This window comes from Crinia signifera, chromosome 4 (assembly GCF_055691185.1).
Source record: "Crinia signifera chromosome 4, ASM5569118v1, whole genome shotgun sequence".
NCBI lineage: Eukaryota > Metazoa > Chordata > Amphibia > Anura > Myobatrachidae > Crinia > Crinia signifera.
In genome coordinates, this window is record NC_139220.1 from 13,548,837 (window position 1) to 13,575,031 (window position 26,195).

The following is a 26,195-nucleotide window of genomic DNA, read 5'->3' on the forward strand; positions in this document are numbered from 1 at the left end:
ACGCATCACTTTAAGACATTAATCAATGTTGAAGTTTTAATAGTGTGTTATGGTGCCCTGAAAAGAGCTTCCAGCCCACTCTATTAAAACTTCAACATTGATTAATGTCTTAAAGTGATGCGTCTAAAGTGTTGAGCAGTGAGGCATTAAACAGACATTAGTTAAAACAGCAGGCAAAGGGTTACAGGGTCTCTCATATACTTCTTCTTGCGATTGTTTGGACGGGAGTACATCGGACGTCGCAAGTAAAATTGTACATATGTGTACGCGCAGAACGGTCGTATGTTTTGGACGGCCGACTGTGTATTCGGTCGATCGAACGGTCGCAAGAAAAAGGAAATTGTACATATGTGTACCCAGCTTAAGGCCAAAAGGGCAATCACAAAATTGAAACCACTTAATAAGGTTTTGGAACCGGTTCTACTGTCGCTGTTTTAGTGTTTGATTTCTTTTCTTATTTTACGACTCTAATATGATTTGTATTCATGATTCCTTGTGTGATATTGTATATTTCCTTATTTATACTATCCACTGCATTGGCAGGTGGGCACAGAAGGGGCACTAGCTGAATAACGGAATGACTGCAATAGGCATGTGGTGGGTTAAACATCCAAGGCTGTGATGACCTTAAGGGAAGCATGTGACTCGGCATCCAATAAGGAAGCAGGGATGGCAAAGCTGCAGGAAGAGGAGGAGTCTTCCACTTTTTCCTGAGTTTCCCGCCCTCCCTGCCCTTTTTTTTTTTTCATTGGGGGGTGGGTGTTTAATTTTGTTGGCTGTTTGGGGGGAAAGAACAGGTTAAATGATTTAAGGTCTTCGTTAAATAATGATTCGGTGTATATAGTTGTTTTTCGGTGCGCTCACCTACGTTGACTATAGGCCTTGGCTGGATCACCCGCTCGGGGACAGCCAGGGCAGCCGAGAGGAATGCCGGGCCCTGGTAAAATGTTGGGGGTGTGGCCTAAGTGTGGGTGGTGTGGGCACCTCCCACACGTAGGCCACACCCCCAAAATGTTTAGAGGTGGGTAAAAGAAAACTGTAATCTCAGACGCAGCACACACCTACAGCATGTGCTGTGCTGACAGCAGGCTCAGCATGACCTCTCACGCTGTCAGTGAGACAATCATGCTGAGCCTGCTGTCAGAACAGCACATGCTGTAGAAGTGCGTGCTACTGGTGATACCCGGGAGGGACGGAGGGGGAAGTGAGGGGTCGAACCAGGGCCCCTGCGGGGCCCCTTCAGCAAGCCTGGGCCCGGGTAATTAGTACCTGCTCCCCCCCTCTCTCGGCTTCCCTGGGGACAGCGACACCACCCGGACGGGTGGGCAGTCAATGTAGAAGGCTGAGAGGATACCGCTTGTTGTTAGGGAATTGTTTGATTACGTAGGTCAGTTGTGGGTGGAGCTTAAATAATTACCCGTTCTTTCTTGGCCACCATTAATGAATTCATTATAATCAAATTAATTAGTTTAAAGTACTTCAATAATAAATACAGGTAACGCTTTCTGCCAAACCTAAGTCTCCGAGTCTTTCTTTCAGGTTTAGCTAAGTAAGTAAAGTAAGTGGTGAACCGCACAAGGTCTCACATCAGACGCTGGGACGTTTATATTTACAGCTGCGTACAAGATCCCTTAGAGTTTGCTGTGTAATAATAGTGACCTGGTCTATTGTCTGTTTTCCCGCATATTGTATCCAGTCCCATTCCTGCGCCAGGAACCAGGATGTCATGGACGTTATCAACCCTCTCAATGGTGAGTAGAGAGAGAGTGGACATGTATGTGTATAACATAATGTAGTCCAACTTTGTATACTGTCACAATGCAGTTGAAGAACAATACAACTGAATTTCTATTTGAATTCTTTTAGGTTTCCCATGGAACCGGCCGCTTCCATTATTCAAAAACCTCTTTGCCCAGCATTTCCCTCTCGGCAGTGTGCTGGACCCCTACTGTTACAACGTCACCCCCGAAGGCTCATTCAAATGTAACCTCAGCGGTGCCTTCAAGTCTAATACTGCCAGTGACGGATACGAGCTGGAATCAGGCGATAGGGTAGTACACCAGTCAGGTGGGTGTCTCACAGCGTGTGCGGAGCTGGGGAAACTATTTCTAATTGGTCATAATCAATATTCATTCACTAAAATGTTCATCTTTACCTGACGTGTGATCTAGCCCCAACATCACCCCATGTCTATCGTTATCCAATTTCTATTCTTATCTGAGTTCAATACTATGCTGGACAATATTGTGCGCAAAGTACAGATCATGAACAGAGGCAAATGCAGGGGGGGGGGGGGGGGGCTGTTGCCCAGAAACCCCCCTCCTCTTGGCATATGGCTAAGATTATGACAACAATAGTAATGGTATATAGTACATCATGCAGTGTAAGGGACAGAGTAGATCTGCTGCACATGCCCAGTGGTAGCAGCGGGGCCGCCACTAATAATGTTGGGGCCCGGGACTGACCTTCAGTGGCACCCCCCCCCCCCCCTCGTGCACCACCCCCAATTACTATTACTTACCAGCGGTGGCGGCGGCGGCGCAATATCTCCCAGGCTCAAGCAGCGCAGCACCTTCTCCCTCCTTCATGTCGGGAGTCGGGAGTCGAGTCTGCAGCCTGCAGAGCGCCGAGCCCCTCTGTATCCTAGACTGTGTATTGTGCGTGCCTGGCCGACGGTGCCGGGTGGGGGATGCATTGTGCGGGTGTGGAGGGTTGGTGCAGTGCCACTGTGGGTAGCTGCCCGGGCCCCTCCAGAGGCCGGGGCCCAGGACAGCTGTACCCCTGGCACCCCCCTGTTGGCGGCCCTGGGTAGCAGCTTCTTCTACCAAGTCCTCAATCGGTGCACTGGACCAGAGAGCAGCTGCCAGGAAGAATAGACAGGAGCCTTACCATGAGGTCGGAGAATGTGAGTTTAGAAAGTGGAGTATTGTTTCTATTATGTTTGTGTATTCATTTATTATGGTTTGCTTAACCCTTTCTTACCACTTATTTATATTATGTATATGCATGATACAGCCTATACTATAGACCATCTATAGGATGGGATATTAATCCTGTACCATGCAGTATCCATATCTGGTGCCAGCCGGGGAAACTTGAGCTGATGCCCGCGAGACACTACTGCTTACAGTATCACAATCCTAGTCGGTGTCCCTCTCTCTGGGAGGAATCTTCCCACAACTCCGATACTCCCGTACCACGCTGTTCCTTCGCTGTGCACCAGCAGGACATGTTTTACAGATCTCCTCGGTTAATGGAACCTGGTGGGAAGTGGTTTCCATGGATACAATTTGAATTTTGTTGTCTCCTAACTTGAAATATGAAATGTTCTGAATGTATTTAAATTCTCATTTTCTAGAGAAAGTTCCATTTCCATCATCTACGTACAACCAAGATGAGATTTCTTAGTAAGTGGCATATTTTATAGAAACAGTGGGCGAAATGTAATCGGGTGCGATTTTTGGTCAAAAACTTCCGAAATCGCACGTTTTCCAAAAATCGCACATGTAATAGGGTTCGCGGTAAAAAGCGCATTTTTTGCTGCAAAATTGCACATTTTGAAGTGGCGATTTTTAGTCACACTTCAATTCGCATCCAGATGTTTTCCCATTACAAAGTATACAACGCGCAAATGTAATAGGGTGCTATTTTTGGTAAACGTTACCAAAAATCACCAAAAAAATAGACCAGGTTCTAACAAGCGAATTTGACAGAACCATGCACAAATCATTGAGATCTGTGCATGGTCCTGTGTAAAAAATGTGTAAAAGTGTTTTTTTTTTTAAACTGTGTGGGGGTCCCCCCTCCTGAGCATAACCAGCCCCGGGCTCATTGAGCCGGTCCTGGTTCCAAAAATACCGGGGACAAGAAGCGTAGGGATCCCCCGTATTTCTGAAGCTAGCCCCGGACTCTTGGACCGGTCCTGATTCCAAAAATCTGGGGGTCCCCCGTATTTTGAAACCAGCATCGGGCTCCAACAGCTCGCGGTGTCATGCCACAGCCAGGGGACACTTTTTATATAAGGTCCCCTGGCCGAAACATGAGCCCCGTGGCTGGTCAGCCTTGGATGGGGTACCTGGAGGAGTGGGGACCCCCCAAAAAAGCCCCCCCACCCCCCAGCCTTCACCTGTCCATGGCTGAAGCCCGGGGCTGTCACCGGCGTCCGTGGCCAGTGGACGCCAGCCTGATAGGGTTAATTCTCACATTCCTAACAAGTGCCAGCAGACCTCCCCCGCAGGCTAGGACTTGGAGAACCTAATGGGCATTAATGGGCCCGCTGGGACTTGTAGTCCACCTGTAAAAAGAATGTTAAAAGAAAAGACACACACACAGAAAAGTATAACTTTATTTCACACACAAAAACACACCTCACTTTTACACCAATATACTTACCGATCCAGTGCTGCGAAATTCGGGCCCAATATAAACCTTTTTATCAAAAGACAGCCGCCTGACTCTAGCAGAGCATGGGACCTGGCGGCCGCCTGACTCTAGCAGAGCATGGGACCTAGCGGCCGCCTGACTCTAGCAGAGCATGGGACCTGGCAGCCGCCTGACTCTAGCAGATCATGGGACCTGGCGGCCGCTTGACTCTAGCAGAGCATGGGACCTGGTGGCCGCCTGACTCTAGCAGAGCATGGGACCTAGCGGCCGCCTGACGCTAGCAGAGCATGGGACCTAGCGGCCGCCTGACTCTAGCAGATCATGGGACCTAGCGGCCGCCTGACTCTAGCAGAGCATGGTACCTGGAAGCCGCCTGACTCTAGCAGATCATGGGACCTGGTGGCCGTCTGACTCTAGCAGAGCATGGGACCTTGCAGCCGCCTGACTCTAGCAGATCATGGGACCTGGTGGCCGCCTGACTCTAGCAGAGCATGGGACCTAGCGGCCGCCTGACGCTAGCAGAGCATGGGACCTAGCGGCCGCCTGACTCTAGCAGATCATGGGACCTAGCGGCCGCCTGACTCTAGCAGAGCATCGGACCTGGCAGCCGCCTGACTCTAGCAGATCATGGGACCTGGTGGCCGCCTGACTCTAGCAGATCATGGGACCTGGTGGCCGCCTGACTCTAGCAGAGCATGGGACCTGGTGGCCGCCTGACTCTAGCAGAGCATGGGACCTAGCGGCCGCCTGACGCTAGCAGAGCATGGGACCTAGCGGCCGCCTGACTCTAGCAGATCATGGGACCTAGCGGCCGCCTGACTCTAGCAGAGCATGGGACCTGGCAGCCGCTTGACGCTAGCAGAGCATGGGACCTAGCGGCCGCCTGACTAGCAGATCATGGGACCTAGCGGCCGCCTGACTCTAGCAGAGCATGGGACCTAGCGGCCACCTGACTCTAGCAGAGCATGGGACCTAGCGGCTGCCTGACTCTAGCAGAGCATGGGACCTAGCGGCTGCCTGACTCTAGCAGAGCATGGGACCTAGCGGAACGCTTGCGCCGGGCATCTCACGCTGGGCGGCGTATTGGGGCCAGATGTGTGAGGACACAACTGTAACCCTTCCACAAATTTCTACTAAAACATAACTTTCCCTTAATTAGCGCCCAGGGTGTCTGGGCCAGAGAACGGCCTCTACACAGGGACGTCCGATGTTCTTCACTTCCAGAGCCAGCAAGTCAGGATCTACTGCCCCCAAATCCAAGAGCAAGTGGGTCAGCGTTCCCTCCCGTTCTCCCAGATACAGAGGTGCGGAATGTTCCACATCAGCCTGGTAAGGGAATGATGAGATGAATGTGTTCTGTAGTGTTCTGCTGCCACTGTCCTTGTGTAGGGAATGTAGCGTAAGACGCAGCGGTGGGTTCATGTGAAATCCCGTTAGGTACAGTTGGGGTATTAGGGGGATATATAATTTGGCAGCGACTTGAGTACAACATAGATTCATAGGTTATAATTCCGGTCAGCAAACAGATGTTTGTGTTTCTGCATCTTCTGGAGTCTTTTCTAAGTCTCTCATTTCCCCAAGGCAATTCTCTGCAGCCAATGAGCAAAGCTTACACGTCCGCAGCGCTAAACAGAGATGAGCGCGGCGCCGTCAGCAGGATAACGGAAGAGACGCAGAGCTTGCAACAAGCGAAAAGAGTCACGTCTCTCCCAGCTGTGACATCTCCCCCTGACGCCAAACTTAGTGACGCCAGTGATCTGTTCCCCACTTCCGCCACCGATTCCCGGTACATTATATTTTATCGTTATCATTAACAGTATAAATAGGTTGATATACTCATTACTCGTGTAGTGATTTAGTAAAATAGTTGTTTTTTTCATATAGACGAATATAAAGTTGTATATAATTGTTTCTGTAGAAAGCCAGATGTAGAGATTGTTGTATGTCTAATATCTCCACGTACAAATATGCGTTAAAATGTGCACTGCTGGTAACGTATACTTGTAACCCCTGCAGTGTTCATATGTAAATTTTATAGTGGATGCCGCGTTTAGGCAGTTGAAGCACACCCCGTAGAGATGAGGCCCTGTCTTATGTGCCAGCAAGCCCTCAAACCACTGGCCATCTGCGCTTACTGGAACGTATGGAACTGCTAGCATCCGTACATCCCAGGCTGCCAGGGCCGGCTATGGAACATGTAGCTTCACAATAGTTGAAAACTAAAAAATAAAGTAAAGACACCCAAAGGGTTAAAAGAAAAAAACTTTAAAATAGACGAGGAAACCTTTTTATGTCAACTCTACAACTTTTTTGTTAATGAAATGAAAGACTTGAGTTGTGGTGATGACTGAGCTGACCTATTTTTGAAATATTGCCTCTTTATTGGACTTTTTGGTGGTGTTTTTTTTACTAATAAATAGATGTAACAGAATGGTATTGTACTGGATTTTATTTTTGGATAAATTGTTCATCTTATTCTCTCCTGTAGACCAGTCCGGAACCTTTTACCAAGAATGCTCGGCCATGTCTCTACAGCAAAGTCTTCCAATAATGCCAACATCCCGCCCCCCAGAAAGTTTAAAGCGCGTTCCGTGGTCCATTCTAACAATGGGACAGTGCAAAAGAGGAAGCTGGGAAAGCTGTTATGTCCGCGTACACCGGAAAACCGAAGCGTCGGTGACAGTCGAAATCCCGATTTATCGGTCAACACCTGGAAAGACATTCTGATTGGACTACAGACAGGCGAAAATGGCGGACCTGAATGGGGCATTCAACCTTTAGCACCCAAAGAGGACGCCTTAAAACATGGGACTCTTAATGGTTGTCTGGTGACCTGCGCCAGGAAATCAGGACGTCGGGCCAGCCTGCCGCCTCTCCCAAAATAATGCTGCAGTCATACCGAATGGTATCCTAGCTATGTCTTCCTCTGCCACGTGGGGATTAATACAACAGGAGGTGTAGCTGGGCCAACTTACCTTTACAACATCTTTAAAGCACCTTCAGCAAGGATAGTGTTACATGAAAAATATATATTTATTGGCATTATAGCTGTATAAGGATGTCCGTATACAGTACTTGTATGAATGGTGCATCATTAATAATGTTAGTTCTTTTATTTGTTATAATAGTGATCCACTTGTAATGCTACACTACAGTACTTACTGCATTACAGGAGAGCTCATATCGCCACCTGCAGTTTATTGGGCGGTACTGCACCCCAATGACAGTTCAGCCAAACAATAACATTTTATTTAGTGACTTTTGAATGACGCGTCTCCTAGCAACAACAGTGTCCTCTACAATGGATACTAAGAACCCTACACAAGATATGTGTTTCAATTAAGCCATACTTTCCGGCAAAGTACAACCGTAGGCGGTGTACGATGTATGTGAGACAGGGGGACGCGCAGGACACAATGCTGGTGTATTCTGTAGTGATTATTGCTGCAATATATATTTACATTCAGTGTTAGATGGTAAGTGTTACACGTTTCACTCTATTTCCTGTCACTGTTACCGATGATGTCACTATTATGTCATTCATAACCAGAGGGTATTTTATACTTTCATGATAAATTGATATTTTACTGTTTCTCTCTATGTGTTTATTGTTCTCAATCTTGATTACATAGGATCATGTAATGATGTGAATAATGTATGTAAGTATTAAGTAACTAGGTGATTCATCCCACTCTCCGGGCGCTCCATTAAAAGTAGAAATATATTTGAGTGAAGGATGTGCTTAAGGTCTATGGGTGGGATGTATTAAAATACATTACCGCGGTTTGCCGGCTGCCGCGATGCCCTCGCATATGTACTAACATATGTGGCTGCGATTGCAGTGCGGTGACGGAGACTCGCTGCTCAGTGGTGGTGGGGGGGGGGGGGTTGCGGACAGACCCACTGATCTGGGGGGGGGTTTGGTGGACACACTGCTTGGGGGGGGGGGGGGGCTGGGGGGTTGCAGGTAGTCCCGCTGATCCCTGCGGGGGGGGGGGGGGGGGTGGACATGCTGCTATGGGGTGCTGGGTGGGTGTATATGCAGTGTGTACTTACGGATAGTGCGGGAGAGTGGTGGTCGTCGGTAGCAGAGGGCAGGTGGCAGCAGGACTTAGCAGGCGGCGGCTATGTTTGTGGTGCAGGTGTTGGCTGGCGGCACTTTGAACGCCGGCTGGCGGCACTGCAGGGGGGAGTCCAGGGTGTTCCACCAGTGTATAATGCCGGGCGGGGCGCGGTATCCAAATGGGGAAGACATGGGGAGTGGTGGTGGATAATGGGGTTGTAAGGGTGGGCAGGGGGTGGCTCGTTGTTGGTGCGGGCTGTGGTGGGCGCCTGCAGACCCGCTACTCCAGCAGTGGGGGGGAGGGGGTTGCGGGCAGACCCGCTGCTCTGGGAAGGGGGGGGGTGCTACAGGGGGGGGGGGGGGGTGGGGTTGCAGACCCGGTGCTCCAGCGGGCTTTTTTTGACCCGCTGATCCAGGGGTGGGTGGGCAGGTGGCCACGCTGCTCCGGGGGGGGGGGGTAGACCCACTAATGCTGCAGAAGTTGGGTGGTTGCGGGTGGACGCGCTGTCCCGGGGGGGGGAATTGCCCCGCTGATCCAGGGGTGGGTGGGCAGGTGGCCACGCTTCTCCGGGGGGAGACCCACTAATGCTGCAGGAGGGGGGGGAGGTTTGAGGGTGGACACGCTGTCCCGGGTGGGGGGGATTGACCTGCTGTTCCAGGGGTGGGTGGGCAGGTGGCCACGCTGCCCCGGGGGGGGAGACCCACTAATGCTGCAGGAGGGGGGTTTGAGGGTGGACACCCTGTCCCGGGTGGGGGGGATTGACCCGCTGTTCCAGGGGTGGGTGGGCAGGTGGCCACACTGCTCCGGAGGGGGGGAGACCCACTAATGCTGCAGGAGGGGGGTTTGAGGGTGGACACCCTGTCCCGGGTGGGGGGGATTGACCCGCTGTTCCAGGGGTGGGTGGGCAGGTGGCCACGCTGCCCCGGGGGGGGGAGACCCACTAATGCTCCGGGGGGGGGGGGGGCAGACCCGCTGATCCAGGGGGTGGTGGGCAGGTGGCCACACTGCTCCCGGAGGGGGGGGGGCGCTAATCCTGCTGGGAGGGGGGGTCCGGGTGGACACGCTGTCCCGGGGGGGGGGTATTGCGGGTAGATACGCTGATCCAGGGGGAGGAGGTTGCGGGTGGACACGGGGCATGAGGGGGTGGTAAGGCTGGGGGGGGGCGGATTGTTGTTGGTGCGGACTGTGGTGGGTGCCGGCAGACCCGCTGCTCCAGTGGTGGGTGGGTGTTGGGGGGTTGTTGGTGGACACGCTGCTTGGGGGGGTATTGGACACGCTGCCCAGGGGGGGTGCTGGTAGACCTGCAGATCCAGTGTGGTGGGGGGTGCGTGTGCACACGCTGCTCCGGGGGGAGGGGTGGGGTGCGGGTAGACACGTTGATCCACCGGGGGGGGATGTGTGGACACGCTGGTGGGGGGTATTGGACATGCTGCCTGGGGGGGGAGTCAGACACACTGCCCGGGGGAGCAGACCCGCTGCTGGGGGTGGGTGGGCTGCTCCAGCGGTGGTGGGGGGTATTGTGCTGGCAGACCCGCTGGCCATGGGAAGGGGTGCTGGCAGACCCGCTACTCGGGGGGGAGGGGGTGGTGGTGCAGCCGGACCTGCCGCGGGGGGGGGGGGTTTGATTCATTATTACACATAGGGGGTGCAGTAATTCATTATTGCACTATACATAGGGGGCGCAGTAAATCATTATTGCACATAGGGGGCGCAGTGACTCATTATTATACATAGGGGGCACAGTAATTCATTATTACACATAGGGGGCACAGTAATTTATTATTACACATAGGAGGAGCAGTGATTCATTATTACACATAGGGGGCGCAGTGATTCATTATTATACATAGGGGGCACAGTAATTCATTATTACACATAGGGGGCGCAGTAATTCATTATTACACATAGGGGTAGCAGTGATTCATTATTACACATAGGGGGCGCAGTGATTCATTATTATACATAGGGGGCACAGTAATTCATTATTACACATAGGGGGCGCAGTAATTCATTATTACACATAGGGGTAGCAGTGATTCATTATTACACATAGGGGCGCAGAAATTCATTATTACACATAGGGGGCGCAGTGATTCATTATTATATATATGGGGCACAATAATTCATTATTACACATAAGGGCACAGTAATTCATTATTACTCATAGGGGGCGCAGTAATTCATTATTACACATAGGGGTAGCAGTGATTCATTATTACACATAGGGGCACAGTAATTCATTATTACTCATAGGGGTAGCAGTGATTCATTATTACACATAGGGGCGCAGTGATTCATTATTACACATGGGGGCGCAGTCATTCATTATTACACATAGGGGGCGCAGTGATTCATTATTATACATAGGGGGCACAGTAATTCATTATTACACATAGGGGGCACAGTAATTTATTATTACACATAGGAGGAGCAGTGATTCATTATTACACATAGGGGTAGCAGTGATTCATTATTACACATAGGGGCGCAGTAATTCATTATTACACATAGGGGGCGCAGTGATTCATTATTATATATATGGGGCACAATAATTCATTATTACACATAGGGGCGCAGTAATTCATTATTACTCATAGGGGGCGCAGTGATTCATTATTACACATAGTGGGCGCAGTGATTCATTATTACACATAGGGGACACAGTAATTCATTATTACACATAGGGGGCGCAGTGATTCATTATTATATATATGGGGCGCAGTGATTCATTATTATACATAGTGGGCGCAGTGATTCATTATTACACATAGGGGACGCAGTAATTCATTATTACACATAGGGGGCACAGTAATTCATTATTACACATAGGGGGCGCAGTGATTCATTATTATATATATGGGGCACAATAATTCATTATTACACATAAGGGGCGCAGTGATTCATTATTACACATAGTGGGCGCAGTAATTCATTATTACACATAGGGGCGCAGTAATTCATTATTATACATAGGGGACGCAGTGATTCATTATTACACATAGTGGGCACAGTAATTCATTATTATACATAGTGGGCGCAGTGATTCATTATTACACATAGGGGGCGCAGTAATTCATTATTACACATAGGGGGCGCAGTGATTCATTATTATATATATGGGGCACAATAATTCATTATTACACATAAGGCGCGCAGTGATTCATTATTACACATGGGGGCGCAGTCATTCATTATTACACATAGGGGGCGCAGTGATTCATTATTATACATAGGGGGCACAGTAATTCATTATTACACATAGGGGGCGCAGTAATTCATTATTACACATAGGGGTAGCAGTGATTCATTATTACACATAGGGGCGCAGTAATTCATTATTACACATAGGGGGCGCAGTGATTCATTATTATATATATGGGGCACAATAATTCATTATTACACATAAGGGGCGCAGTGATTCATTATTACACATAGTGGGCGCAGTGATTCATTATTACACATAGGGGACACAGTAATTCATTATTACACATAGGGGGCGCAGTGATTCATTATTATATATATGGGGCGCAGTGATTCATTATTATACATAGTGGGCGCAGTGATTCATTATTACACATAGGGGACGCAGTAATTCATTATTACACATAGGGGGCACAGTAATTCATTATTACACATAGGGGGCGCAGTGATTCATTATTATATATATGGGGCACAATAATTCATTATTACACATAAGGGGCGCAGTGATTCATTATTACACATAGGGGACGCAGTGATTCATTATTACACATAGTGGGCACAGTAATTCATTATTATACATAGTGGGCGCAGTGATTCATTATTACACATAGGGGGCGCAGTAATTTATTATTACACATAGGGGGGGCGCAGTGATTCATTATTACACATTGGGAGCGGAGTAATTCATTATTACACATGGGGGCGCAGTGATTCATTATTACACATAGGGGCGGAGTAATTCATTATTACACATAGGGGGGTGCAGTGATTCATTATTACACATAGGAGACGCAGTGAATCATTATTACACATAGGGGGGCAGTGATTCATTATTACACATAGGGGGTGCAGTAATTCATTATTACACATAGGGGGCACAGTGATTCATTATTACACATAGGGGGCGTAGTGATTCATTATTACACATACGGGGTGCAGTGATTCATTATTACACATAGGGGGCATAGTGATTCATTATTACACATAGGGGGCGCAGTAATTCATTATTACACATAGGGGGCATAGTGATTCATTATTACACATATATTACACATACGGGGTTGCAGTGATTCATGATTACACATAGGGTGCGCAGTAATTCATTATTACACTGTACATAGGGGACGCAGTGATTCATTATGACACATAGGGGGCGCAGTGATTCATTATGACACATAGGGGTGCAGTGATTCATTATTACACATAGGGGGCGCAGTTATTTATTATTACACATAGGGGGCGCAGTAATTCATTATTATACATAGGGGGCGCAGTAATTCATTATTACACATAGGGGGCGCAGTAATTCATTATTACACATAGGGGGCGCAGTAATTCATTATTACACATAGGGGGCGCAGTAATACACTATTACACATAGGGGGCGCAGTGATTCATTATTACACATAGGGGGCGCAGTAATTCATTATTACACATAGGGGGCGCAGTGATTCATTATTATACATATGGGGCACAGTAATTCATTATTACACATAAGGGGCGCAGTGATTCATTATTACACATAGGGGACGCAGTGATTCATTATTACACATAGTGGGCACAGTAATTCATTATTATACATCGTGGGCGCAGTGATTCATTATTACACATAGGGGGCGCAGTAATTCATTATTACACATACGGGGCGCAGTGATTCATTATTACAAATCGGGAGCGGAGTAATTCATTATTACACATAAGGGGCGCAGTGATTCATTATTACACATAGGGGCGGAGTAATTCATTATTACACATAGGGGCGCAGTGATTCATTATTATACATAGGGGTGCAGTGATTCATTATAACACATAGGAGACGCAGTGATTCATTATTACACATAGTGGGCGCAGTAATTCATTATTGCACATAGGGGGCGCAGTGATTCATTATTACACATAGGGGGTGCAGTAATTCATTATTACACATAGGGGGCGTAATGATTCATTTTTACACATACGGGATGCAGTGATTCATTATTACACATAGGGGGCATAGTGATTCATTATTACACATAGGGGGCGCAGTGATTCATTATTACACATAGGGGGCATAGTGATTCATTATTACACATATATTACACATACGGGGTTGCAGTGATTCATTATTACACTGTACATAGGGGACGCAGTAATTCATTATTACACATAGGGGGCGCAGTGATTCATTATGACACATAGGGGTGCAGTGATTCATTATTACACATAGGGGGCGCAGTTATTCATTATTACTCATAGGGGGCACAGTAATTCATTATTATACATAGGGGGGCGCAGTAATTCATTATTACACATAGGGGACGCAGTAATACACTATTACACATAGAGGGCGCAGTGATTCATTATTACACATAGGGGGCGCAGTAATTCATTATTCCACTTAGGGGGCGCAGTAATTCATAATTATACATAAGGGGCGCAGTGATTCATTATTACACATAGGGGCCGCAGTAATTCATTATTACACATAGGGGGCGCAGTAATTCTAATGTAATGTATAATACTGGTAAGGACGGGCGGGATAGGGAACCACATCATACAGAAATTAGTAACCCAGTATGGAGGGACTGTGCTGCTGATTGCTGCAGGTATGGGAATTACGCAGGCTGGAGTGACTGGTGGTGCCACCCAAGGTGCAGGGATAAGGTGTTATTCAAACCTCATCGCAAAGCTGCTAATTGCAAATGGTCAAAAACATGCTGTACTGCAGGTGGGGCAGATGTAACAGGTGCAGAGATAGTTAGATTTGGGTGAAGTGTGTTTAAACTGAAATCTAAATTGCAGTGTAAGTATAAAGCAGCCACTATTTACCATGCACAGAAAAAAAATAACTCCCCCAATTCTAATTCTCTCTGCACATGTTACATCTGCGCCACCTGCAGTGCACATGGTTTTGTCCGCTTGAGAAAAAGCCGCTTTGCGATCAGGTCTGTATAAGCCCATAGTTAGCGCTATGATGGAGGCTCGTCCGGCCACCTCAGACCAGGGGTGACATTTAGTAGAAGTCGATTTGTGTTTTTTTGCAATATTTTCGCAACAAAATGGCGTTTTCGCATTTTTTTCCCAAATCGCACATTTAATAGGGTGCGCAACGGGCAGTTTTTTGCATTTTTTGGGCGATAATTCACACTTTCGAAAAGTGCGCAAAAAAACGCATTTAATTCCCATCCAGATGTTTTCGCACAGAAAAGTATACAAATCGCTTATTTAATGGCATGCGCAAACGGAAATCGCACTGTTTTGGTGTATATAAATCGCACTTTTTTCAGACCAGGTTCTGATGGGCGATTTGGGCCAGAACTAACTTTGGTCAAGTGCACTAATGGTTTGAGTTTGAAGAAACTCAGGGAGCCCGAGGTGTGCTCCCACCACCACCAGTGCTTTGCCTAAACACGTGCAACGGGGGCAGCCGTACGAACGTGTGGGCCCTCTCCCAAAGGAGAAAGGCCCCATGGTTCCCCTAACCCCCCTCAACCATAAGGCCGAGGAAGGGAAAAAAGGGATCGGTGGGTCCTCTTCGCCGAAGCTCAGAGAGACCCGCTTTTCCCCCACCCCCGGAAGGGTTTTGGACGGTGGGTCCTCCGCACCCGAAGGTTTGGAGAGACCCGCTTAGGCTTCCCTCCGCCTTGCGGCTCGGGGTTGCCCTCGAGGGGACCGGGACTCTCCCCAAAAGGTGAAGAGTCCCAGCCACGTTTGGGGAACGGAAGGCCTGTTAGGGACAGCCGCACTACCCAAATCAAAAAAACGTGACAAACTAACGAAAAACGTGAAGTGCTCAAAAGTGCAAATCAAAGAAATAAATAAAAAGAGGCCCTAGCCAGAAGGCCGGGGTGGGGGTGTGAAAAATTGTCCTACCCCATCCAAAAGGACGAGGTAAGGACGTGTAGCCTAACCTAGAGGGAAGTGCGCGGTGCAGGTGCCATTCAGTGCATGGTGCTGGACATCACCAGTGCAAATCAGGCACCCCCGGGTTTCCCCGGGGGCACAGTGCAGCCTCGGGCTCCAGGCAGCCGACCAATCAGCGTCCGACCAAGTTTTTCTCCGTCTCACCAGCAGGCATTTTCCAGCCCCCGGCATGGGAATGGGTACTCCACTGGGCTTTTCGAAAGACTCCCTTAGGGGCTGCACCCCCCTCGGAAGAGCAATCTACTCAGTCCCAGTGTTTCTCCGCTCCCAGGGTTAAGATACTAGGCTGAGCTTTTCGCTGTGCCCAGGATGGGGGCCAGCCCCAACCTGGACCAATCTACTCGGTCTCAGCTTTTCTCCGCTCCCTGGGAATGGATACTAGACTGAGCCTTTCGCTGCTCATCCTTCGGGGGCTACAAACCCCGTCAGGAGAGTCAAACTACTAGGCCCAGTGTTTCTCCCCCCCTCTTACCAGTGGATTTACGGAAACAACACCTCCTACCAAAGGCAGAGGTGAAGAGACTCAGTGAGACTTTTCACCACTCCCGGGAAAAAACAGAGGGGTCCCACACCCTCCGCCCATCAGAGCAGCTACTCAGTCCAACCTTTCTCTATTCTCTGCCAGAGGCCAGTCCATACCCACTGATAAGAACAGATACTACACTTGATCTTAGCCAAAAGGCCGAGAAGCGACTGATTGTCAGTCCTGATTGGCTGAGCTATGCGTCTCCATGGAGACGCATACTGTAGCTCAGCCAATCGCGCTCTCAGCCTCTGTAGCACTGGGACAGCGCTACAGAAGCTGTTAGAGGCAACGGAGAAAGCCGGTTCTCCCCGCTGCCTGTCAGTTCGGGGGGAGCCGGCTGTAAAGCAGCCAGACCAGCGCTGGATCCAGGAATGGTAAGTAACGCTGGTGTAAAAGTGAGGTGTGTGTGTGTAATAAACTTTTACTTCTCTGTGTGTGTGTTTTTTATAAACATTCTTTTTACAGGTGGACTACAAGTCCCAGCGGGCCCATTAATTCCCCGCATGCTGGGACTTGTGGTTCTCCAAGTCCCAGCATGCGGGGGAGGTCTGCTGGCACTTGTAGTTCGCCGGTATAAAGCAATGTAATGATATGTATGATGGATTTAACCCTATCAGGCCGGCGTCCACTGGCCACGGACGCCGGTGACAGCCCCGGGCTTCAGCCCTGGACGGGTGAAGCCTGGGGGGGGGGGACCCCTTTATTGGGGGGGTCCCCACTCCTCCAGGTACCCCGTCCAAGGCTGACCAGCCACGGTGCTCATGTTTTGGCCGGGGGACCTTGTATAAAAAGTGTCCCCCGGCTGTGGCATGACACCGTGGGCTGTTGGAGCCCGGTGCTGGTTTCAAAATACGGGGGACCCCCAGATTTTTTGTCCCCCGTATTTTTGGAACCAGGACCGGTCCAAGAGTCCGGGGCTGGTTTCAGAAATACGGGGGACCCCTATGCTTTTTGTCCCCCCGTATTTTTGGAACCAGGTCCGGCTCAATGAGCCCGGGGCTGGTTATGCTTAGGAGGGGGGACCCCACGCCGTTTTTTTTTTTTACTTTTTTTTTTTTGCACAAAATCGCATTTATGAAAATGCGCACATTTTCATGACTGAAAATGCGCACATTTTCATGACTAAAAATCGCCCGAAATCGCGGCAAATCGCATTTTTTGCCGCTAATTCGCATCTCATTACATATGCGAATTCGCGGCAAAAAACGCGATTTTTAAAGGTGCGATTTCTGGCGAGTTTGGAACTCGTCCAAAAATCGCACCCTATTACATTTCGCCCCAGGTTTATAGTTTCATTGATGAATGTATTTACTATTGATCTTTCAGAATATAAAATATTTTATGTTTTTGTTATCTGCCATGTCTTCCTCCCTGCTCTGTACTGGCCTACCTCTTTTCAAGTTTTATGCTATGTCCTGCTCCAACACCAGTCCCATTCTGCCCCCCACTCTGTACCACCCCCTCCCTACTGCAAATATACTTACCCTTCCAGTGGCGTAACTAAGTTTTGGGCGCAAACCCCCCCCCCCCCCCCCAATCCCCTGCAGCCTTACCTATCGCGCTGGTCCCGGCGGCTCCGTTCTTCTTCTGCTGAGGACCAACACAAAATGGCCACCCCCATACAGCAGACAGTTTCAGAGAACTGTGTGCTATATGGGGGCGGCCATTTTGTGGTGGTCCTCAGCAGAAGAACGGAGCCGCCGGGACCAGCGAGATAGGTAAGGCTGCGGGGGATTGGGGTGTAACTATAGCACCGCAGCCCCCGGTGCCCCCACATGCACAGCGCCACCCCGCGGTGGTGGGGGCTGCGGTGCTATAGTTACGCCGCTGTACCCTTCCTCTCTGGCCAGGGTCTGTCTGGTCCTGTAGCAGTAAAAGTAATTGGAGGGGCAGAGCATTGAGGACCGATTTTATATACCCCCGATGCTCGCCCAGGATCGCATTGTAATATGCAATCGTATCTTGGGGGATGTTTCTTCACTGAAAGGAACCCACTGTGTGATGTGCATATGTGTGCGCATGTATGGTCAGTGCTGATCCCCCCGGGGGGGGAGCGCGCGACACATGTCCTTGCTCCGGGCACCATTGCACCTAGCTACACCGCTGCTCAGGTGTCATCATTACACCGTGCACCACATGAAGTACTAGAAATGAAAGCTCCGTGCACACAGAGCGATTGGTCACTCAGCGATATATCGCTCAGCAATCAAATTGCTAGTGATGGTCACTGATGAAAACGAGACACTCTGCTGCAGGAAGCCGATGGAGCGTGCTCCAGGCGACCATCACCCGTAGACATGGAGATATGGTCGCTCATCGACCATATCGGGGGTGATTTTGGCTGAAATTGCCCTGTGTGTATGGGGCTTAAGGGGGAAATTTATCAACACTTGGAGAGAGATAAAGTATTAAGCTGTGTTTAAAAAACATCAGGAACCAATTGTTTCACACTTTCTCTCTCTCCAAGGTTTGATAAGACTACCTTAAGTTTTGAACAGGGTCGGATCTCCCCCACGAGGCAACAGGGGTGGCTGTACCGGGGCCCACACACATCAGGGGCCCCCACACTCCAACCCGTCCAGTCCGTGTCCGTCCTCCACCCAATTGAAGCTCCTGCTGCTACGTGCCGCGGCCAGCGCAACCCTGGGATATCTCGCGAGACACTCCAGGGCAGCCGCAGGGCTGCGCTGGCCGCGGCGTGTACCTCCTGCGTAGCAGCAACTTCAATTGGGTGGAGGACAGACACGGACTGGAGTGGACGGGTTGGAGTGTGGGGGCACCTGATGTGTGAGACTGACTGTCAGTAGAGGAAGCTCGCTCTTTCCTTCCTCAGTGGCGCCGTGCGGACGCGGTGAGTAACTGCTGCCGGGCCCGGGACTCCCACTACTAGGACTCCAGGCTCCTAGTCTAGGAGTCAGCCAGGACACGGACTTGAGTTCAATAACAAACTAACTTTACATGAGTTTGCATAAGTTCACAGATCAATGCATACGCCATCGATAAGAATCACCATTCAAAAGAATGGTGATTCCTAATTTACTAAGCGGACGTATTGAAAATACGGCCGCTAATTAGCGGTAAACGGACGCTAATTGCCGCCCAAATACGCCTGGAAAATACACTTCATTTTCCTGGTGTATTTGGCAGAAGCCTGCATGGATCAGTCAGATCCGTGCAGGCTTCACTGTGTAAAAAATAGAAAAATAAATAATTTTAAAAATCAGTCCTCCTCCCAAATGCCGATATTGGCCACCTAGCGGCCAATCAGAGGCTGATAGGTGGCCAATAGCGGCACTCGGGAGGAGGAGTCGCAGGATGTAAACAAACATTCTGTGTCCATTCAGTCCGGCGGTTTGCATTGTCGGTTTATTTTTTTGCCAAGTCCCCCTGGATGCCTACTTTGACTGAACAGGACGTGATCTACACCGGAGGACCCATGCAAGTATTTCAAGCTTTCAGATCACGCTGTCAGAGAGCAGGGTGCTACTGCTGCTGTCGTACATGCAGCATCAGCAGAAGTGACGCTCTCAGCCTCTCCTTCCTCCCCGAGAACTAGGACCCCTCCCCTTCCCATAACGTGCTCGTACTGCAACCAGAATGATGGGGCTGCTCCGCGGGCCCATTCAGGCCAGGGCCATAGAAGAATAGGTACTGCCCAGCTGTATACTACGTCTACTGTATGATCTGCCTAGCCAGCTCTGCCTCTGAGTCCTGCCCCAGCAAGATAAGGAATGTACAATAAATGCAAAAGAGGTAGTCAAACTGCATAACCTCAGGATGTTATATTATGTATAGAAGGGAAGGGGTGGCTATACAGTATGTATGTAATAGAATATAAGGAAGGGGGGAGAAGCAGGCTTCAAGTATATAAGAGTAGGGGGCAGTAGACATCTAAGGTATAAAGTGTATATAGTGTATGTGTCTAGGGATGATTAACAAAATATATATGTTGACATATATAAGCAACATTACAGGATGCAATATATGTGTAAGCGGCACTACAGGGGGCAGTATGTGTGTAAATGGCAATAGTGGGGGCATGATTTGTGTAAGAGGCACTACAAGGGGCATTATGTGTATAAGCGGCACTAAAGGGGGCATTATTTGTGTAAGCGGCACCACAAGGAGTATTATATGTGTAAGTGGCAATAGTGGGGGGCATTATATGTGTATAGGGCATAATATGTGTAAGCGGCACTACAGGGGCTATTATATATGTAAGCAGCAGTAGTGGCAGCATTATATGTGTATGCAGCAATAGTGGGGGCATTATATGTGTAAGCGGCACTAAAAGGGGTAATATATGTGTAAGCGGCAATAGTGGGGGCTATGTATGTAAGCAGCAGTACAGGGGGGCATTATGTGTGTAAGCGGCACTACAGGGGTAATAGTCTACCCCACTTATCAGGTATTTGCTTCACCTGACCGGGGGGGGGGGGGGGGGTTTGACACCGTGAGTTACTACACCAGGTGACACCAACCCTAGTGACGCCTCTGAGTATCTGTATGCAAGGGCTCTGTGTGTAATAAAGTTTAATTTTATTGGGTGTCTGTGTGTTTATTTAACTATTTGTATTACTGAGGAACCACAAGTTCCAGTGGGCCCTTTAATGCCCCGAATGCTGGGACTTGTGGTTCTCCAAGTCCCTGCATGCTTATGGAGGGGGGGACCCCTTCATTGGGGGGTCCCTGCTCCCCAGGACCCCTGCCCAGGCTAACCGGTCAGGGGGTGAATGCTTTGGCCGGGGGGACTTGTATAAAAAGTCTCCTCTCGACTGTGGCATTACCCTGCTGGCTGGTTGGGCCTGGTGCTGGTTCTTAAAATACGGGGGACTAATACTCGTTTTGTCCCCCGTATTTTGGGAATCAGGACTGGCCCTTGGCCCTGGTGCTGGTTGTAAAAAATAAGAGGAACCCTAGTCAAATTGCTCCCTGATTTTTTTACAAAGAGGACCGGCTCTGTGAGCCTGGGGCTGGTTACAGCCGAGGGGGGGGGACCCCATGACGGGGTTTTTTTGTGTTTTTTTTACACTGAAGCCGATATGAATTCGTATTGGCTAAAATATGAATAGATACGCCATCGGAAAATACGAATCATTCAAATACGACTGATTTGTAAACTTTCCTCCAGAATACCAATTTGCATACGGCTAAAACAGCCGTATGCAGTCGTATCCATTCGTGTTAAGAATACGATTTTTCGTATTCGTATTCTTAATAAATTTCCCCCTATGTCTTCTCTCTAAAGAAATTGAACACAGCATAACATCGCCATTATATCACTTTTATAGATAGGGGCCCCCACAAGTTTGTTGTCCAGGGCCCGCACAGACCTTAATTCGGCCCTGGTCTTCTTCTAAAATTCCCAGCTTTTCTGGTGCAATAGAGAGGAGCTTTTTAATACACAATGAAATCCAATTGCTCATATTTATTTTTTTAACGACTTGTTAAAGAAACAGCATTTACAGTATGTACAGTAAGTAGGATGAGGCGGCAAATTTGAATCCAAATTCCAAACACAATCACATTGTAGCTGATTTATGATTTATAATGACAGCTTCTAACCACTCCAATCACACTTGTCATGTTGTGTCATGGAGCTCAGCTGTAGCTCCACTTACTGCTTCATTCTATTGGCTGAGTGTTCTACCAATCAGATTCCCCTCCCTGTGATGTCACCAGTCTCTGGGCAGATTACTTATGGTAATTTCTTCCAGCTCCTGACTCCCCCAGATATAGTTATACATCCACCCCCTACCCATAATGCAGCATGGAGGGGCTCAGTGAGGGCGGCAGTGTAGGTGTGTAAGTGTCTGATGGGGTCACACAGAGAATAAAAGGAGATCTGTCCTGCCTCATAATCCAGGTATATCCTCACTCTGTCACAGGGGATATTGTCAGGTAACCGGATCTCTGTACTGTCATGTAGCACTAAGTACTGATTATACCTACACAGACACCAGGACTTGTTATTATTACCAATGCCTGACTGATGTCCTGTCCTGTCTATACTGGGATAACATATCCCCACCCTCCAGTACCATGACTTCCTGACATCCACCTCCCAGTAATGTCGCCCTGAGGAGAATCCCCTGGTGCTTATTACCTGAGGATACTGCTGAAATCTCTCTGGTGTTACTGGGTGATTCTGGTTTATATCTGACCTGGATGCAGATTTCCTGTTACCTGATATCTGTATATAATCACCAGCTGTGGCTACATCCAGTAATAGGTCTGTAGCTTCCTGCACATAGATCCCTGTATTTATCCCTGTTATTATATCAGATAATCTGTGTAATGTCCCTGAGAGGGAACCCACATCCAGACCTCCTGCACCACGGACCTGGTTATCATGTCTCTCTGTGTCCTCAGTGTCACACATGTCCCCTGTGTCCGGTTCCTGTAGGACAATCACTGGGTCAGACATGTTACACAGCTCCTCAATGTGACGCATCTTCCCGGACAGCTCGTCCTTCTTTATTTCCAGCTGCTGGATCAGATCAGAGACTGAGAGTGAAACGCGCTGTTCCTGCCTGGAGATCTCACTCAGGACTCTCTTCTCCAGGTCTTCCAGCTGTCTCCTGATGTCTCTAAACAGGGCAGTGACTGTCTCTGTTACACCCGCTGCTTTTCCCTGATCCTCTCTCCTGCGCTCCAGCAGACTCTGGACTCTTTTCTCAGTCTCCGCTCTCTTTGTGGTCAGTTTCTGCAGAACATTCCTCAGCTTCTCCTTCTTCTTCTCAGAGGCCTCATCAAGCATCTCCACCCGGTGACCCCGATGTTCTCCAGCTGAGCAGTACACACAGATACAGGCAGCATCCTCAGTGCAGTAATACTCCAGGACCTTCTTATGGACGGAGCATTTCCTGTTCCCCAGGGCAGTGGTGGGGTCACATAAGACGTGTTCTGCTGACTTGCTGTGTGCTCTCAGGTGTTTATCACACAGAGAAGCCTCACACAGCAGACAGGACTTAGCAGCAGGTACAGGAGAGTCCACGCAGTAAGTGCAGCAGATCCCAGTCTCCTCCTGATCTGGGTGAGCAGACAGGAACCGCCCCACTATGTTACACAGAGGAATGTTCCGTATCAGTGCAGGACGCTCCTGACACTCTGCTCTGCAGTCAGGACAGCTATAAACTCCAGCCCCCTCCTGTGTATCCAGCACACGATCAATACAGACCCGGCAGAAGTTGTGGCCACATCTCAGGGTTACAGGATCTGTATAAATGCTCAGGCAGATGGAACAGTCCAGCTCCTGTCTCAGATCAGCAGACGCCATTGCTGGAACTGGCAGCAGGAAGGAGAAATGAAAGTGAAAGTCTCCGACACTCAGATACCAGTGAGGACACATTCTGCACAGAGGGGGAGGGGGAGCTGTCACTCAGATACCAGGGGGGTCACATTCTGTACACAGGGGGAGGAGGAGCTGTTCCCAAACTTTTTGGAATCAATTCACCTGGAGTATCCGATTTTTTTTTTCACAGCTCCTAGGCTAAAAGTTTCTTATTGAGAAATTTATGGAACAAAAATATTAAATTGAGTAGATTGTGTTTACCAATACCTCCCAAATTTTTACTCCATCAAAATTTGGGGGCGTGGCCTATATTTGCGGTGCTGTTGCAAGACCATGCCCCCATATTTGCCGCTGTGGGGGCATGTCCAGCAGCTCCGTGAGCTTCTGGCTATGCTCCAAGCCCCTCTGACTGCAGGAATAGACGCTGTGCACAGCATCTATTCATGGATGACAGGGATGACTCCCAACTGCCCCCCTGCGGGACAATGCCGGCCCAGGGAGGGACGCGGGAACAACACAAAAAATTGGGACGTTCCTGCGATAAGCGTCCCAGTTGGGAGGTATGGTTTATCTGTCATCCTTGATTATGTGGGGGAGGGACAGCCCTCACTTCTGTTCATCCACACAGTACATGATTGCCAGCTACCGGCACTGGTTTTACCTATTACAAATGCAAGGGTCCCGAGGCACCCCAGGGTGCCATAGCACACAGTTTGGGAACCACTGCCCTATGGAGCACAGATAATAAGTATGATTGATAAGGACGTGTATTGGGTCCTCTTCAGGGTTGGACAAAGCGCATTTCCTTCCAATTCTGAGTCAGCCGTGTTCTGATGTTACATTACAGCAATGAAGAACAAAGTGTGTGTTATGGAAGATATTATCATTAGGGATAGCCATCGATCAATCATAATCATCAATGGTTTATGGTCGCTGTAGGATAGTTTTGCCATCGATGGCACAGCATAACCAAATACTTGTTCTTTTTTATTCTCCCTAAGGTGCAGGGACACAGAGGATAGCTCTGCCCCTGACGAGGAAGCCGCTGATCACTCTGATAGGCGGGGAAACGCGTCATCCAGGAAGTCCGTCCAATCATGCACAAGCACTTTCGCCCGGGGTACCCAGAGACCGGAGCAGAGAAGTCCCAGAGAAAGCTGCACTACTAGGGAGGCACCAGCAGCCGGGGACCCGCTCCAGGTAGCCAAGGGACATCGGATTACAAAGCCAATGGTGCACGGAGCAAGTATATTATTTCTGCATTCCTATTAACTACTGCCCTAACTAACTGCTCTCCTTTGCATGGGAAACCACCCATTAACATCCGCTTCTTAACTGTATTAATACATGTGCCAAACAGATGCATTTGCAGCTTTACAATCCTAAACTAGGAACTGCTTCTATTTGAATGAATGGAACTACAACTTGCTGCTTATTGAGCTTTTAAACATCCCAACATCTTATGTGTACCTTTAGCATGTCATACTTATACATTCTTATCTTACATAACTAAACCTGAAATAAAGACTCGGAGGCATAGGTTTGGCAGAAATTGTTAACTGATTTATTTGTAGCGATATTTTAAGCTAGATTGATTATTTAAATTATATTGATTAATTAATGGTGGCCAAGAAAGAACGGCTTCTACTGTAACTCCACCCCAACTCTAAACGTAACTGGCCTAACTCAAAAACCAGCGGTATCCAACTCCACCCAACAGCATTGACTACCCACCCAGCCGGGTGGGGTCGCTGTCCCCGAACGGGTGATCCAGAGAAAGGCCTAAGCCAATGAGAGGTGAGTGCACCGCAAACAAGCCATTAAAACGTCAACATCAACACGTAGTGTGAGCTAAATGATTAAATCTGCCGTTCTTTCCCGCCTATCAGCTAACGCGATTAAAACCCACCACCCTCAATAAAACAACAGGGAAGGGAGGGCGGGAATTCTGCAGGAAGAAGAGGAAGTCTCCTCTTCCTGCTATCTTAACTCAGTCAACCTAGCCAGCCCTATGCCCCTATTGGATCCCCGAGTCACATGCATCCCAGTGTGACACGCAGATGGGGATGTTTAATTCACTCCATACCAAGTGCTGGCATTACGTCATACCCTCCAACAGTACCGAATTTGCCGGTACAGTACCGTTTTTTAACGGTCTGTACCGGCAAATTCAACCTGTACCGAATGTACCGGTTTTTTTAAGAATTGACAGCCGGGCAGAGAGCGCTGTCTGTGCGCGCTGCCCGGCTGGATCTAGTCTGTACATTACTCGTACCATTTCAGCAGGCAGCAGCAGCCTTGTGATGATGCCCAGCTTCGTCGCTATTATCAATTCTTCCTAGTATTGGCTCGCGGTCCGGCAGCCAATCAGGAGCGGCTGCCGGATCACGAGCTCCTATTGGCTTGTGACCGTCCAGCGGCGGCAGAATTGAAAATAGCAGCCTGTGGTCCATCGCTGCTTTGACTATACAGCCGGGCAGCGCACAGACAGCAGTGCACTCTCTGCCCGGCTGTCATTTCGTCCGGCGGCTCCCCCCGGCTGTCATTTCGTCTGGCGGCTCCCCCTTGACAACGAGCAACCCCCACCCCACTACAGCCGGGCAGCGCACAGACAGCAGTGCACTCTCTGCCCGGCTATTATTTCGTTTAACTTTGTGAGTCCGACGGCTCCCCCTTGACAACGAGCAACCCCCCACCCCTTTGAAATTAGCAATCCCCCCCCCCTTTAGCAAGGAGCATGAAGCCCCCTTTGCTTGAAATATGATGCCCCTGGCATCGAACATGATGAAACCCCTGGCATCAAGAAAGAACTGCCTAGCAATGA

At 49.0% G+C, this 26,195-nt stretch overlaps 1 protein-coding gene and 2 pseudogenes across 1 annotated transcript in view; 1 reads left to right on the forward strand and 2 right to left on the reverse strand.

The window, feature by feature from the left end:
* AGBL3 (AGBL carboxypeptidase 3) overlaps positions 1–7,977 on the forward strand; it is an 85,745-nt gene extending 77,768 nt beyond the window's left edge. Inside the window, exons 16-21 of the mRNA XM_083180087.1 lie at positions 1,697–1,751; positions 1,867–2,067; positions 3,359–3,407; positions 5,543–5,712; positions 5,965–6,169; positions 6,872–7,977. Of these exons, the coding sequence (XP_083036213.1) occupies positions 1,697–1,751; positions 1,867–2,067; positions 3,359–3,407; positions 5,543–5,712; positions 5,965–6,169; positions 6,872–7,268 (1,077 nt within the window). The 3' untranslated portion in view covers positions 7,269–7,977. The remainder of the gene's footprint in view (positions 1–1,696; positions 1,752–1,866; positions 2,068–3,358; positions 3,408–5,542; positions 5,713–5,964; positions 6,170–6,871) is intronic.
* Positions 7,978–16,109: 8,132 nt separating this feature from the next.
* Positions 16,110–16,245, reverse strand: LOC146076292 (U2 spliceosomal RNA; annotated as a pseudogene).
* A 5,259-nt stretch (positions 16,246–21,504) lies between these two features.
* Positions 21,505–23,393, reverse strand: LOC146073740 (E3 ubiquitin/ISG15 ligase TRIM25-like; annotated as a pseudogene).
* Between the last annotated feature and the right edge of the window lie 2,802 nt (positions 23,394–26,195).